The sequence below is a fragment of the Mustela erminea genome, chromosome 9, assembly GCF_009829155.1.
Source record: "Mustela erminea isolate mMusErm1 chromosome 9, mMusErm1.Pri, whole genome shotgun sequence".
In the NCBI taxonomy this organism is placed as follows: Eukaryota; Metazoa; Chordata; class Mammalia; order Carnivora; family Mustelidae; genus Mustela; species Mustela erminea.
Window position 1 is genome coordinate 87,660,613 of NC_045622.1, and position 15,173 is coordinate 87,675,785.

General features: G+C 49.7%; 1 protein-coding gene across 10 annotated transcripts in view; it reads left to right on the top strand.

Moving 5' to 3' along the window:
• Nucleotides 1-15,173, top strand: part of PRR5L (proline rich 5 like) — a 144,811-nt gene that overhangs the window by 82,618 nt on the left and 47,020 nt on the right. For 7 of the 10 annotated variants that reach the window (XM_032356596.1, XM_032356598.1, XM_032356599.1 and 4 more), the window contains 2 exons: nt 11,538-11,826; nt 13,221-13,301. In XM_032356596.1, coding sequence (XP_032212487.1) covers nt 11,663-11,826; nt 13,221-13,301 — 245 coding nt within the window. In that variant the 5' untranslated portion in view covers nt 11,538-11,662. Of the gene's footprint in view, nt 1-228; nt 799-4,029; nt 4,109-11,537; nt 11,827-13,220; nt 13,302-15,173 lie in introns of those variants that run through there. The other 3 variants (XM_032356594.1, XM_032356593.1, XM_032356597.1) reach the window with 3 other exon arrangements.

Below are 15,173 nucleotides of genomic sequence, written 5' to 3' on the forward strand. Positions count from 1 at the left end.
GAGTTGCGAAGAAGTTTGGTCCTTAATCAAAACCAAAGGGGTGCTTGGGTGGCTCAGTGGGTTAAAGCCTCTGCCTTCAGCTCGGGTCATGATCCCAGAGTCCTGGGATCAAGCCCCACATCCGGCTTTCTGCTCAGCGGGGAGCCTGCTTCCTCCTCTCTCTCTGCCTGCCTCTCTGCCTACTTGTGATCTCTGTCTGTCAAATAAATAAATAAAAATCTTAAAAAAAAAAAAACAAAAAACAAAGGCAGGGCTCGGCACCCAGGCACCTCTCCTGGGCCCCATCTGTAGGCTCCATGCATGGGTACACAGACCCAGGCTTCCTGGCCCATGCAGCCACGGTCCATGTTCCTGTGGACAGTCATCCTTAGGCGGACCCCAGTTCTGTCATCCAGGGAGAGAATTTTTCTGGTCCCTCAGCAGCGGGAAGGCTGCTCTGCTGGGTGGCCTGGACGTCCACGCGTCATTCCATCATTCAGAGATGTTTACCTTGTATGTGCCCAGCACTGTGCTCGCAGCACAGGGGACAGGACAGGCCAGGTCTCAGGCTTTGAGGAACTTACATGCCATCAGGGCTTGTCAGTGAACAAGTAAACAAGCACAATGACCTCACAAGCTGGTTAGGGCCCTGAGAAAACGGTGCCTCCTTCCTGCGAGAGGCAGAGTGTGCCAGGCAAGAAGCTGTTGATGGCGAGCATGAAGGGAAGCCCCGGGTGGTGGTCACCTCTCACCTCTGCGTGTGGCAGATGGGAGTGTTGCTTAAACCCCAGCGGTTAGGAGCTCAGGCTGTGGAATCAGGTAGGATCTTACTCATCTTCTGACTTTGGGCAGGTTAATCCCTGTGCGTCAGTTTCTTCATCGGGGAAATGGGAAGATTAAACCTGCCTTGTTAGTTTCAAGTGGAGATGACCTGAGATGCTAGATAGAAGCAGGCGTGGCACCGTCCTGACCGTCCTGGCTGGCCCCTGATGAAAGCTAGTATATTCTCTTTGGTGATGGAGTAAAGTTAAGTCATGGTAGAGGATTCACAGAATGGTCTCTGCGCTCTTGAACACCCACTTCTGACTTGGTTCCTGTCTGGTGGGCTGGTGGGCTGAGGTGGGGTGTGTGGGGGTCAGATCTAGTTTCCTGGGTTGGCTCAGTAGGTCCTGGTTATTACTGTAGGTTTCTTCTCACCATGTCCCATGTGCTCTTGGCTCACCCTGTTGCAAGAGTGTGTCTGTAATACGAAGGGGAGCTCATGGTTCCAGAGCAGAGTCAGTGAGTGGGTAGGACTTAGATGGGGTGGTGGCTAGGTGGGGGCTGGTTTTAGGTTTGTGCCCTGTCATGGCCGGGGTCATGGTCACGCTGCCTTGTCTCTCAGAGGTGCTCGGTTCTGTAGGGCAGTCAGTCAGGGTAGGGGCTGAATGGAGAGCTGGCGATGCCAAGGGGCTGGTGGCCACCAGCGAGGTCGAGCTCTTCATCAACTGGTAAGCCAGCAGACCTCAGGAAGGGAAGTGACTTGCCCGAGCCCACAGTGGCTGGTTTGTGGGGGCTTACGTCACACCTGAGAGAGGCCCCTAGGGAAGGTGTGAGAGGGCTGGTGGTCAGAGCTGTGATGGGATAAAATAAAGGTCCCAAACCTCTACGTTAGGACCCTAAAGTGCGAGTGGGCTTGATGAATTTGTTGCAGAGCCACATGATTTCGCATTTTTTAAAAACCTGGATTTTTGGCATCTGTTGGAAAATTCAGATCTGGCAAAATTGAGCTTGTGTCCTGAAGTGGCAAAAGCCGTACTGGATTGAGGAGGGACTGCCTTCTTTAGCCGGGACAGGTCCTGCCCGCTGTCTGTGATGTTCTACAAAGTGTGGCCAGTTTGGGACACGTGGGGCAAAAAAGGAAAAGAAATTGGTCTTCCTTTCATTTTCTTTTCTTCCCCTAGGGTTTGTTTTTCTGACCTGTGTGTCCCTGTACAAGGCAAGTCCTCTTGTAGAATAAGTGAAGAAATAAATTTGTGTTGAATGAACTATAACTGATCGCTTATTTGGGATCAGAAGGCGAGTTCGAATTTGTACTTCTTCCAAGCGTCTGAGTGACTTTGAACAAATTAATAACCTTTGTGTTTTGTCTTTTGTGAGTGGGGTGGGAAGCATCACCGTTGTTTTACTTATTTATTTGAATATGTCGTACATTTTCGTGTTTCAAAATTCAAAGGTGCAAACAGGTTTGCAGAGAAAAGTCTTCCCTGTGTCCCTGTCACTCAGCTCTTTTCCTTGGGGGAAACAGGTATTCTCAATTTCTGGCTTGTCTTTCCAGAGATACTTTATGCAGCACAATGAAATATATAAATGCTCTTTTCATCTTCTTTTACTTAGATGGTAGCATAATATACACACGATTCTGTGTTTAGCACACTTTCATTTGGACGGGAGGGCACGCCAGTCAGCCCGTAGTTTTCCCATTCATTCTTCAAGCTGCGTGGGATTCTAGCGTGGGGGACACCCAGGTTTCCATAGCCAGGTTTCTGTTGCTGGGCATCTGGGTTATTTCCCATCTGCCACAGTTGTAAAGAAGGCGGTGGTAAAAACCCTGGTTATGTAAGTCCCTTGACATGCCTAGAGTAAAATTTCTGGAAGTAGAATTGCTAGGTCAGAGAGCATAGCCTTTGTCCTTATGGTAGATCTTGTCAGATTTCCATTCCTAGCAGCTGCCCCACACTGCTCTCCTTCCAGCAGTGTGTGGCAGTGCCTGTTACCCCATATCCGAGTTATAGGTCATCTCCTGGCACCTGCGAGGGTTTTGTGAACACAGTGTGTTATGAAAATATTAACACGAGCCATGAGTATAAGGGAGGGGCCTTGGATTGGCCACATGAGATCTAGGTTATCTCATGGAGATGCACACACCGCTCTTTTGAAGATGAGGACGCTTTGTTGGTTTTTTTTTTTTTTAAGATTTTATTTATTTATTTAATAGAGAGCACAAGGATGGGGAGCACCAGAGGGAGAGGGAGAAGCTGGGACCCTGCTGAGAGCCCCATGCAGGGCTCAATTCCAGGACCTCAGGATTATGACCTGAGCTGAAGGCAGATGCTTAACTGACTGAGCCACCCACACGCCCCTGAAGATGAGGAAACTTGAGTCATTTACTCAGGTCACCCAGATAATCAATTGCAGAGGTTGGATTCAAGCCCAGATTTCTTAGATTTCAATCCCAGGATATTTCATATGGTAAAGCCTTGTGTAATTCTGGGTGCTGGTATTCTCAGCTGACAGGGACGTACAGTTCCTGAGTCTCCCAGTAGTAGTGCCTCTCATGGTGGCTGGTTTATTTGCTCATTCTTCAAGTGTCTGCAGAATTCCTACACTGTACCAAGTGCCTGGGAACAGGATAGACAGAGTCCTTGCTTTTATGGACCTCACAAAAATAATAACTAATTCTGTAGTCCTTTACTGGGTGACAGGACAACAAAGGGGGTGAGGAGGGTATTCTCTGGGGTCATGTGAACTAAGCAAGAGTGAGGGGAAAGAAAGCTCTCTCAGCAAGTAAAAGACAGGTGATAAAGGGTCTGTGGGTTTGAGCCTGGAGAAGTGGATGGGCAGTATTTCACATAGGGCATCGTATATGCAAAGGTCCTGAGGCAGGGAAGAACAGGTCGTGTTGGAGGAAATGAAAGAAGACCAATGAGCTGGGGTGCAGAGTGGCAGGAGGTGAGGTTATGAGGATGGGGTTTAGGGATTTATTCTGAGAGCTGTGGGAGCTTCGAAGGCATGGGAGCAACAAAGTGACATGGGTATCAAGGGCTCTGGGTGGTGAGTTTCTTGCCATAAGCTATATGACCTTAGACAAGGTAAACATTGGGCACATCCATTTCCTTCTCTGTAAGGTGGGGATGGTCACAGCACATGGATTCTTTCAAACATTCGGCTGGTACATACAGTATAAAATAAGCAATTCATTTAGACTCCGCACACATGAGCGCATGTGTAATATACACGCGTCCCCAAGATGTGACACACTCTAATACTTTCTGTCCTCATCTGTTAAAGGTTTTGGCCGAGACCCCCTAAGTTCATGTTGGAACCACTGAGAGAATATGTCAAGTGTGTGTTTCACAGCGGGCCCTCGGTAAGTGGAGCTGTCACTCTCCTCATCCACGTTACCATCGAGATGACTCTGGCGGCGACCAGAGCCGACTGGGCAAATCCTGACGGTGCTGAAGGACACTGGCCCTTCTTGTCTGTGTTCAGGTCCCAGGGAAGGAGCTGCGCCGGGGGTCTCCTGACTGCAGGAGCTCCTGAGGGGGAAGTGTAAATTCGGCCTTCTCAACGGTTTCCCTGGGAACTGGCCTCTCCTTGTTTTCTGGGCCTTCCCATCAACTGTGTTTGCTCAGTTTTCTTTGACTTCTTTGTTATTTACCCTCAGAATGGCTTTTTCCTGGAAGCCTCAGAGTCATTATAAGCCACTCACTTCTTTATTTTAAGTTGGGCCATGGTTCTACTTCCCCTTTCAGAGTGCGGTGTTGGAGCCTGAGTGGAACTGATTTGCATTTTCTACTAAGTACACTGCCCTCCTTGGCCCTCTGGGCTGGCCTGCAGGCCTGTGCCCCGCTCCCCCCTGCCGAGGCCCCTGGGAGGAGAACGTGAGACACCACCGGATTTTTTTTTTGGTTTGTTTTTTGTTTTTTGTTTGTGTGTTTGTTTCCCCTCCAAGAAACCTATCTTGGATCCCGTGTGTGGAGGTTTTCAAAGAAATCCCTGTGTAGTGAGCCTGGGGAGCAAGGCCAGTGAGGGGAACCGCCACAGCCCTTCATGTGTCCGGGACCCCAGCTTTCCAGATAACGTAAGCACCCACCACTTCACCATTTATATCCTTTTAGAAGCACATGCCTCTGAATGTTAACTGGTCCTTCGCAGGAGAACAGCCACCGAAACACCGGTTTCTTTAACTCTGACACGTTAGGCAAGGAAATTTTTGTGATGATGATGATGATGGTGTTGGTGGTGGTTGTGGCTGAATCGTGTGATCCCCCCCACCCCCCTGCTGCCGCTTTGTATGTTCAGAACCTGGCTCCTGGTCCCTTCGAATGTGACTGTATCTGGAAGTAGGGCTTTTAAAGAGGTGATGAGGGGCGCCTGGTGGTTCAGTCAGTTAAGCGTCTGCCTTCAGCTCAGGTCATGATCTGAGGGTCCTGGGATTGAATCCCTGCATCAGGCTCCCTGCTCAGTGAGGAGTCTGCTTCTCCCTCTCCCTCTGCCATTCTACCACCCCTCCCACCCCCCGGGCCTGTGCTCTCTGGCTCTCTCTACCTCTCTGTCAAATGAATAAATAAATAAATAAATAAGTCTTAAAAAAAAAATAAAAATAAAGAGGTGATAAAGTTAAAATGAGCCTCTTAGGTGAGCCCTAATCTAGCCCGACTGGTGTGCATATACTAAAAGGAAATTTGGACACACACACGCAGAGATGGACGTACGCAGAGGGAGGGCCTTGCGAGGACACAGAGGGAAGGTGGTCATCTGTAAGCCAAGGAGGGGGTGCCTCAGCAGAAGCCAACTCTGCCGAGACCTGGATCTTGAGCTTCTGGCTTCCAGAACTATGAGGAAATTCATTTCTGTTGTTTATGTCCTGCAGTCTGCGGTCTTTGGTTGCAACAGCCTGAGCGGGTTATCACCGTGGTGGTGGCAGGGGTAACAAAAATAAAAAGAATAGGTGGCATTTATCAAGCACTTGCTGTATACCGGGACTATTCTAAGCCTTACTTGAGTCATCTCTTTCACCCCTCATACCAATCCTAAGTCCCCTGCCAGGTCACAGAGTAAGTGATGGCACCTAGCCCGGCTCTGGCACCTTTGCTCAGAACCTTCACTGCACCTGCTTGTCACCCCTAATAGTTCCTGGATCCCTGCCAGGTTACTTCACAGCTCCTCCTCCTCGTCGCCACAGGTCTCCAAAGTAACTCTTCCTGTTCCCCCTTTTCTGGATGTCGAGACTGCAGTCAGGGTGGTCCCAGGCCACACTGTGAATACATTCATTTCTCGGGGCTGCAATAAGAAATTACCACAACCTTGGTGGTTTAAAACAGCCTCAAGGCGTTCTGTTGTAATTCCGGAGGTCCGAAGTCCAGAAGTAAGGGGTCCCGGGGCTGTGCTTCCTCCGGGGGGCGCTGTGGGAGAATCTGCGTCGTTCCCTTTCCAGCTGCTGCCTGTGGCTGCTGGCGTCTTTTGCCCGCGTGTTGTAAGGATACAAGTGGTGGCATTTGTGGCCCACCTGGCAAATCCAGGGTGAGCTCATTCTCTCATGATCTTTAATGGAATCACGTCATTTGTCATCGAACGTAATATTCAGAGCTCCCCCTGGGGCACCAGGCTTCCTGCCTGTCACCATCAGTGAGCAGCAGAATGTTCTTCGTTGGGGCACCTGGGTGGCTCAGTGGGTTAAAGCCTCTGCCTTCGGTTCAGGTCCGGGGGTCCTGGGATCAAGCCCCACATCGGGCTCTCTGCTCAGCAGGGAGCCTGCTTCCTCCTCTCTCTCTGCCTGCCTCTCTGCCTACTTGTCATCTCTGCCTGTCAAATAAATAAATAAAATCTTAAAAAAAAAAAAAAAAAAAAAAGAATGTTCCTCCATGCCAGGGCTTGCCTGATTCCAAAGCCACTCGTGGCCACTCATCCTTGGGAGCTACAGCCATGAGACCTCCCAGCTCCCTTTCGGCCGCGCTATTTCTGGCTAGAGCAGCAGTGGGTGTTAGAGGCATGGGGTCCTCGAAACTGGTAGATATGTTCATTCTTTGCAGGAACGAAAAACTGGAAACCACCAAAATGGGGATTGGTTACATCAAGTGTGGTATCCCCCCAAACGGAATAAAGGAACCATTAAAAATAATGAAGTAGGTTAGTATGTGGTGATACAGGAAGATAGCCATGATGTCTTAAGAGGAAAGAACAGATTACCCATTTTTATTCAGATAGTGTGTAGACACGTGTGTATGGAGTTAAAAATTACATTAAAATAAAATTCGCTTCCTCAGCCACATTGGCCACATCAGAAGTGCTCATTGGCCACGTGGCTAGTAGCTACACCTTGGACCGCACAGATCTAGAACATGTCTATCCTCTCGGCAAGTTCTGGGCAGAGAGCTTCTCGACACTACATGTCCAGAGTAAGGCCTTTTTCACTTTGTATGTTATAGATTTATGTGCCTGTTTACTTTTTTTATGATAAGTAAGTAGATGTGCTGTTATCAGAAAAATAAGAACACGGTGGGGGGTTTCCAAGGTAGCATCCTCTTTCTTAAGCAGGTGGAAGTTTATCATTGTTTACTATGCATATATTTGCGTGTGTGTATAAATTCCTTTTTACGTATATTGCATAATGAAAATATTTTAACATACATACGGGAAAAAAGAAGAATGTTCTGGCAGGACAGGCTTGAGGTTAGAGGACTTGGGGTCAGATCTGGTTCCCCACCCTAACTGCCTCCCAGCTGTGGTCAAATCACGTAGCCTCAGTTTCCTGATCTGACAGGATCCCTTCTCAACCTGCCGTGCAGGGTTAGGGTAAGATTTACGAGTGTGGCGATGTGTGGAAACGCTCTGAAACTGAGGGATGGCCACACGGAGGTGAAGGTTCAGTAAAGAAGTACGCTGCCGGAGGCATGAGGGGGCACGGCCTCAGCTCTGTGACCACGATGGCAGCTTGGAGGCCTTGTATCCTCCTGAGCGGAGTGTTTTCCAGATGTCAGTAAGGTTACCAGAAACAGGGCAATGTTGCTGTATTTCCACTGCTGTCATTGCTTGGAGATGTAGAATAACAAGTTATCTTACTTATTTAACAAGCACTTACATAGCTGTTTGCCACTACCCATCCTCTCTAAGTGTTTTACAAATACATGCTCATTTTATCCCCCTACGATGCTGAGGTAGTCACCCCTAGGGTGCTCATTTCATGCAGAAGGATGTCAAGGCTCAGAGAGGTCAAGTGACTTACAAAGGTCACAGAGCTGGGGAGGAATGGAGTGTCTAACTAAGGCAGTCAACACTTTCTCTTTTCTTCCCTTCTCCCCACGGCTCCTCTTGCCCCTGTCAGATGTGGTCCTAGAGTTCCTTATGCCCATTTATCTGTCTCGGGCACATGAGATTTAAACGGAAATGAAATCTCATGAGTAGGTGTTCTTGACTGATGTCGTAGCTTCTGGTTCCTGGTTGAGTTGGGTAGCATGACAAAATTGGGACAGGCTATGGAGTTAGGTCAGCCTGGACACCAGACAGCAGTCTGTCACCTGGCTTTGTGACTTCTGGCAGATTACTCGGATCTTGAAGTGGGGTTCTGTGAGGGTGGTAATTTCACCTGCTGTGACAGTGCTTGGCACCGCGACAGGCAGGCCGTCAGTGCCTTGTGTGTTCCTATCCTTCCTTCATCTGTGTCTTAGGCAGCGAGCTTAGGCTTGAGGATACGGAGGAAGGGCCGGTGCCTCTTTAAGGAGGTTATGGAACAGCCTAGGTGGGGCCTGGGGAACTTTCTAGATCTGTAGCTGGGGAACCTGAGTTCTAGCCAGTGCCAGCTCCTACTTGAGAGACACTGGACAAGTTGCTCTGGTCCTCTGGGCTTCACTTTGGCCATCTGTACACAGGGCTCTGTCTTGTCATTTTCTGATTTGTCATGGTTAGGTCAGAACCAGTCTGCCTGAGGGGCCAGCGCAGTGGCAGCGGGTGGATACGGTGGGTGGGGCACAGCACCCGCTCTTCCCTTCAGGCTGCTCCTGTCCATGCTTGGGGGAGGCCTCCTGACTCTCTCCCGAAGCAGGAATGGTGCAAACAGAGGCAGCTTCCCACAGTCTTCAGCCAGTCAGGGTCTGCGGGGGGCAGATCCCACAGGTGACAACGGAGTTGGCGGCAGCTGCCTGTTGTGTGTCACTCTGCAGCTGGTGACAGGGTGTGGGGGCTGTGCTCATCATTCTTAGGGCTGAAAATTATTCTTATTTAAAAGGGGCCTCAGGTGAATGGGGCTGCCCGCCCGTGTGACTTGGTGGATGTGTACACATCCTGGAGCGCGAGGCCTGAGGGCTGCCAGCTGAGCAGGGGAGGGGACAGGAGCCGGCCCCACAGTCCTCCCTGTCCCACAGCTTCCTGGGTTTGTGGCTGTTGCAGCAGGAAGCCAGGAAGTAAATACGAGGACAGGCCATTCAACTCACCTTTCTACTTCCCTGTAGCAGTGCCCTGAGTGGGAGGCCGCTCGGTCACCTCAAGTCTCAGGTCCTCATAAAAGGAGTTAATATCCTGTAATTACACCAATGTATTGCACTTAGCAGGCGCGTTTAAAGAAGGGCAGCAAAATGGATCCTCTTTCAACAGTGGGACCTTTACTGGGCAAATGAAATCCCAACGCCAACCTATGGAAGGCTTCTGAAGGGGCTCCATGGTTTTATTTCTTCTTGGCCTCGTCTGATGATTTGCAAAGATCTTTCCAAATTCCAGTGGCACTTGAGTAGTCGTTGAGACTTGGAAAGGGAGCAGGCCTATTTTGATTTCTGCGGTACATACTGAAAAATGTTAGTCACCGTGGGTTCATCCTGAGAAGCAGGTGGAGGGGCAGATCGAGTCCCACGTCGGGCTCCTTGCTCTGCGGGGAGCCTGCTTCTCCCTCTGCCTGGTACTCCACCTGCTGGGCTCTTGCTCTCTCTCCTTTAAATAAATACAATCTTAAAATTAAAAAAAGAATCTGAGACTAAAATGACAGGAGCAGAGGTGCTGAGGAAAATGAGTTTTGGGCGTGCCATTCTGCCGGGTGCATCACACAATCTCATGTCTCCTCTCGTCAGGCCTGCGTGGGTGGCACTGCTCATAGTCTTGGACTCTTGGACCCCATGTGCCCCAGGTCATGCAGCTGGGGTGGGGCCTGGTTAAGACTCAAACCCGGGTTCATTCCAAAGCCATGACCATTAACCACAAAGCCATCAAGCCCTGGGAACTGCTCAGGGGACAGTATCCTTGAGCCCAGCCCTGCAGGATAAGTTAGATCTAGATAAGGAGAGAAGAAAAGGAAGGGGATTCTGGGCAAGGGAAGCCTAAAAATGATCAGAAGCTAGGGAGAGGGAAGAAGCATGGCGTGGAACCCTGCCCACTGGTGGTGAGCTCTATCGGGCAGCGGCCGTGTTGTCCAGAGCCACCACTGCATCCCCAGTACCTGGGAGAGTGGCCGGTGCATGATGTATGGTCAGTATATATTGCCTGAAGATAGAGCCACCTTATGATCCAGGAGTTACACCACTGGATATTTACCAAAAAACAAAAATAAACAAACAAAAAAACACCAAAAGAAAAAACCCCCCAAAAAACCAGAAACACTAATTCAGAGAGATTCGTGCGTTCCTCTATTTATAGCAGCATTAACTGCAGTAGCCAAAATAGGGAAGCAGCCCAAGTGTCCACGGACTGATGAGTGGATGAAGAGGGCGTGGTGTATAAAGACAAGGCAATATTACTCAGCCTTCAGAAAGAATGAAATCTTGCCGTGTGCAACATCATGGATGGAGCTAGAGTGTACTGTGTTACACTCAGTGAAATAAGTCAGCAGAAGAATAATACCATACGATTTCACTCATGTGGAATTTAAGAAACAAAGCAAATGAGCAAAGGCAAAATAGAGAGGGAGGCAGATAAGAAACGGACTCTTACCTATAGAGAACAAACTGAGGGTGACCGGAGGGGAGGTGGTGGGTGGGGTGGGGGGAGCAGAGGCTGTGGGTTAGGGAGGACCCTTGTCACGAAGAGCCCCGGGGATGCGTGGAGGTGTTGGATCCCTGTGTCGTACACCTGAAACCAACACTGGATGTCAACTCGGCTGGAATTAAAATTTATAAAAAAAATAAATTAAATCAGGAAACAATAATTATTGTGTATATGGATACACAGACATTTGTGTTCTCAGTAGACCCTGAGCCTCTTGAGGGCAGGGACTATGTCTTAGAAATCTGGATGCTCCACAGCTCCCAGTGGTTAATCGATGACGAACACTCAGTAAATATGTTCTGATGGAATGAATGAGTGAACGGCACATAAGGATGGTGAGATGGGCCCGAGTGAGGAGGCACTGATACTTCGGGAAATACTGAGCAGTACACATGGGCTGGCATGCTCAGGGCAGATCATGGAAGGTCTTTAGTGCCAGGAGAAGGAGCTCCTGTGTTCTTTTGTTAAGGAGTTTTTTAAAAAAGCCATCTCTTAATGCACAGTGATGCGGGGTCTACAGAAACCCAGCCAGTGCCCAGACCTTGGTGTTTATAGGAACCACCGTCAAGCACAGCGTAGAAATCACTTTTCTGTAGGATTGCCTTAACCTATGCCCATTGTCACTGGTTTCCCACCTTGGGGTAAGCACGGTGTTAGAGTCAAAAGGAGACCCGTGAAAACCTGTGAATGGGAGCTGGTAGGGGATGGATGTTATTGCCGGGTGCTGGAGTCGTTTTTAAAATGGTGTGGCTGGAAAATCCCCGCCAATCTCCTCTAAAATGATCTGCTCAACCTGGGACTTTTCAATACAAAGCGTCCTTTCTTTTCAGGTGTTGGCTAAATTTGTGGTTTTAAGAAATCCTGAGAACCGGAGGGCAGCCCTGGGAGAAGCCCTTCCCGGGGGCACTCGGAACCTTCTGGTCCAGAGGAGAAGGCGCTCCCCTCACCTGGACTTATGACCCGCGGCTTCGCTCCCAGTCTGCCCACTGAGTTCCACAAGATGGGCTCCTTCCGCAGGCCCAGGCCGCGTTTTATGAGCTCCCCAGTGCTCAGCGATCTGCCCCGGTTCCAAGCAGCCCGGCAGGCTCTGCAACTCAGCTCCAACTCGGCCTGGAACAGGTAACGGGGAAGGGGCGATTGTCATGAAGTGGACGGTGGCCAACGGCCAGAGCAGGGCCTGGGGACTGGCTTAGCTTCTGCTCCTTTGGAGGGCTCTGTTCCAGAAGGTCGTGATTGTATAGCTAGGCAGCTGTTGAAGAAAGCACATTTTCCTGTGGACGACATGTCCGCTGCCTTCCCTTGCTTGAGCCCCTGGGGGCCTCTGGCAACTGGAGTCAGTTAACCGGCCCGGGACAGTTGGGTTGGAATTGACGGCTTCTGTTCCTGGTTCTTGGTCAACCCCAGCCTATTCGCGTACCCGGGGGTGGGCCCGAGTAAGGAACCTCAAGTCACCTGTTACCTCTCTGGGAAGGTAAGACATAAGCCCCATGAGTGGTATAATGAGCCACAGGTGCATGGGGAAGGCGATACTGGCTTTTATGCAGTGTCTGGCCGATGTTTTATACACCAAGCAATGAGTGGAGACAGAATCAACACCACGTTTTGCATCCCTCTGGGCTGCTGCTTTCGTATCTAGCCATTACTCTTTGGATGAATTAAATGCCTCATGATTTTAACTGACTGAGCCTCCCAAACACCTAACATATCATTATTTTAAAACATTACTGAATTCTTTGTGCTTTGACTCATTCTGGATTTTCTCATGAATGCACAACTCTCGCAAAGGGGCTGAAGATGGGGCTCTGACATGTTTCACTGTGAATGGATCTGTGTTCTTAAAAAAAAAAAAAAGCCCTGGGATCCTCGATAAAGAAGAGATTGCAGTCTGCTGCTTGCTGACATATTGGGCTGGTGCCACAGAGCCTGTGGAGTCAAGACTTAGCTGTGGCCCCGCCAGGGACTAACCCACCAATGCCTCTGCACCTCCCAGGAGGGGCAAGAGAGGCTAGCCTCAGTGAGACTCTTCCAAGGTAACCCTATCAAAAAGGCAAGGCAAAAGCAGTTCATATCAGCCCCAGGCACACAGGCAAGGACAGGGACCTTGCAGGGACAGGGGCCTTGCAGGGACAGGGACCTCCTAAGTGAAGGAACCCCAGGCATCCGCTTGCGCCATTTTGCATTCCTCCAGGCCCAGCGTCCTGAGAGCACATCCCAGCATCTGTCCTTCGTGAGGGCTGCTTGCTAGCAGGGCGGCCAATGGGGCTAGTGAGACCGGCTCGTCTTTGAGAAACTTGGGGGGCAGGGTCTGCTTTTGGATCTTCTTGGTCTCACTCTTCCTGTCTTTCCAATGACCCGGGGAAAGAAATAATGGATTTCCAGGGATGGAAAACGGGGCCCTGTTTGTGCCATGGGTTCCCTGGCTCTTGCACCTGCCTTTAGCCCTGAGCTGTTGATTGAGGCTGCCCTAGGCAGGCAGATCCTTTAACGAGGGCTCATTTCTGTTTCCCCCATAGCGTCCAGACTGCCGTGATCAACGTCTTCAAAGGAGGTGGCTTGCAAAGCAATGAGCTGTATGCACTGAATGAAAACATCAGGTACGTGGATGGCTAGGTCAGGGGTCATTTTCCACCTGTGGACCTGAGGTTCCCCTCTGTCGGCCTGAGCTGGGGCAGTGGGGGCTGTCCCACTGGCAGCCTTAGCTTAAAGTTTTTGCTTGGTTCTTGTAGCTTCTGTCAACTTTTACTGGCTCATAGGGCTACTAAGCTCCAAGACCCTTATCTGTCTAGATAATAATGATCCGTGGCGGGTTCATCTATTTATTCCTGTGTGGGGCACGGTGGGGGCAACCAGGAGGTGGAGGGTTGACATACGGCAGATGTCACATATGTCACATCTGTACATATGGATTGTGGCCTGCTTAATCATTAGGTGCCATATTGGGCAAGATGGCCTCATGGCTAAAACCAGACTGTTTGGGATTCTGTTGCCCTTGTGGCTTTTACTAACTTAAGTTTCTTACTAACTTCTTTGTTCCTCAGTTTCCTCTTACATGAAGTATGGATGGGAAATGTGCCTACTTCCATAGGATTCTTGTAGAGATTTAAATTGAGATATTGTATAAATGACCTGTTAGGACAGGGTCGGGGCTCTCGAAGTACTGGGGGCTCTTATGACTGTGTGCGTTGTGGCAGTCATTACGGTAAAGTTTTGGCAATACAACCCTCAGTAAGATGTGGTCCTTGAGGGGTTTCTTGTCTTCCAGAATCATCTCAGTAGTGTCAGCTTTTCATAAATTTATTCACTCCTTCAACAAATATTTGAGTGCTGCTTATTGGCCAGGCACTGGAGAGACAGCACTGAGCAAAGACCGAGGTGCACCCTACTGTCCTGTGATTTCAGTATTCAGTCGGGGGGACCATCACTGGTCAACTAATTATACCTATAAAATGTAGAAGTGCTGTTGTGACAGCTGCTGTGAGGAAAGCACATCTGTATGACTCCCGTCTTGCCGAGGCCAGGAGTGATGTCCGGCTTGTGCCATCTTCTGGAGGACCGGTGGGAGTTCACCAGGTGAAACTGCAGGTACAAAGGTCCTGTGGTGACAGTGAGCAAGAAACCAAGAAAAGGCCTACGAGCAGAGACTGCCCGAGGTTTGGGGGTGGTACGGTCAGGTTTGTGTTTTGGGAAATGAGGACAGAGAGAGACAGACAAGCCCAGAGCTGGGGAAGGAGGTTGCGCATTAGGCCCTTTAACGTCCTAGTGTTCTTGCTTATCTGGTGTGTTAAGTGCAGAACAGTAAGGTGAAAGACCCAGCCCTGGAGTGGGCAGAACGATCAACAAGGCCATTATTTGGGTCCTGTTTACATTTAGTAAAGTTGTGTGTTTTGAGGGTCAGTGAGGTGTTTTAAGAGCTCTGCTTTCATTAAAACCTTTGGGGCTCAGAAGTAAACTGAAGTGTGTTGAATTTCTACCCAGGAGCTTGAATTTCACATAGTAATTACACAAATAGGGAAGAGACAATAGAGCTGGTCTAGCCCAAGGCCTCCTTTTACAGAGAAGGAAACTGAGGCCCCAAGAAGTCAAGTGACAGGGGCAAAGCAGGGTCAGCCAACCCCTGGGTTGTAGGAACTCTATTTTACTCCAAGAACTAAGATCCTGGCCTCCCCGGGAGGGTTCTTTAGCTCACAGTGGAAGTATAAATAAATAAAACAGTGACTCAGGAACGTGCTAATTGTTCCTCACTTTGGGAGACCGATCCTGAAATTGTACTTAAAATCTTTGTTTGTGGGCAGCGAGGAAAAGTACTGGCCCCGGAAGATTCCACCAGACCTGTTATCCCTGGGGGGTTGTTGTTAACTGAGAAGCCTGCAGGTGCCCAGCAAGTCTTCTGAATGTGGGAGGCTGGCTGGAGGCACAGAGGTGAGCGTTGCCCCTGTGTGGAGAGGGGACTGTGGATCGCCCTGGAA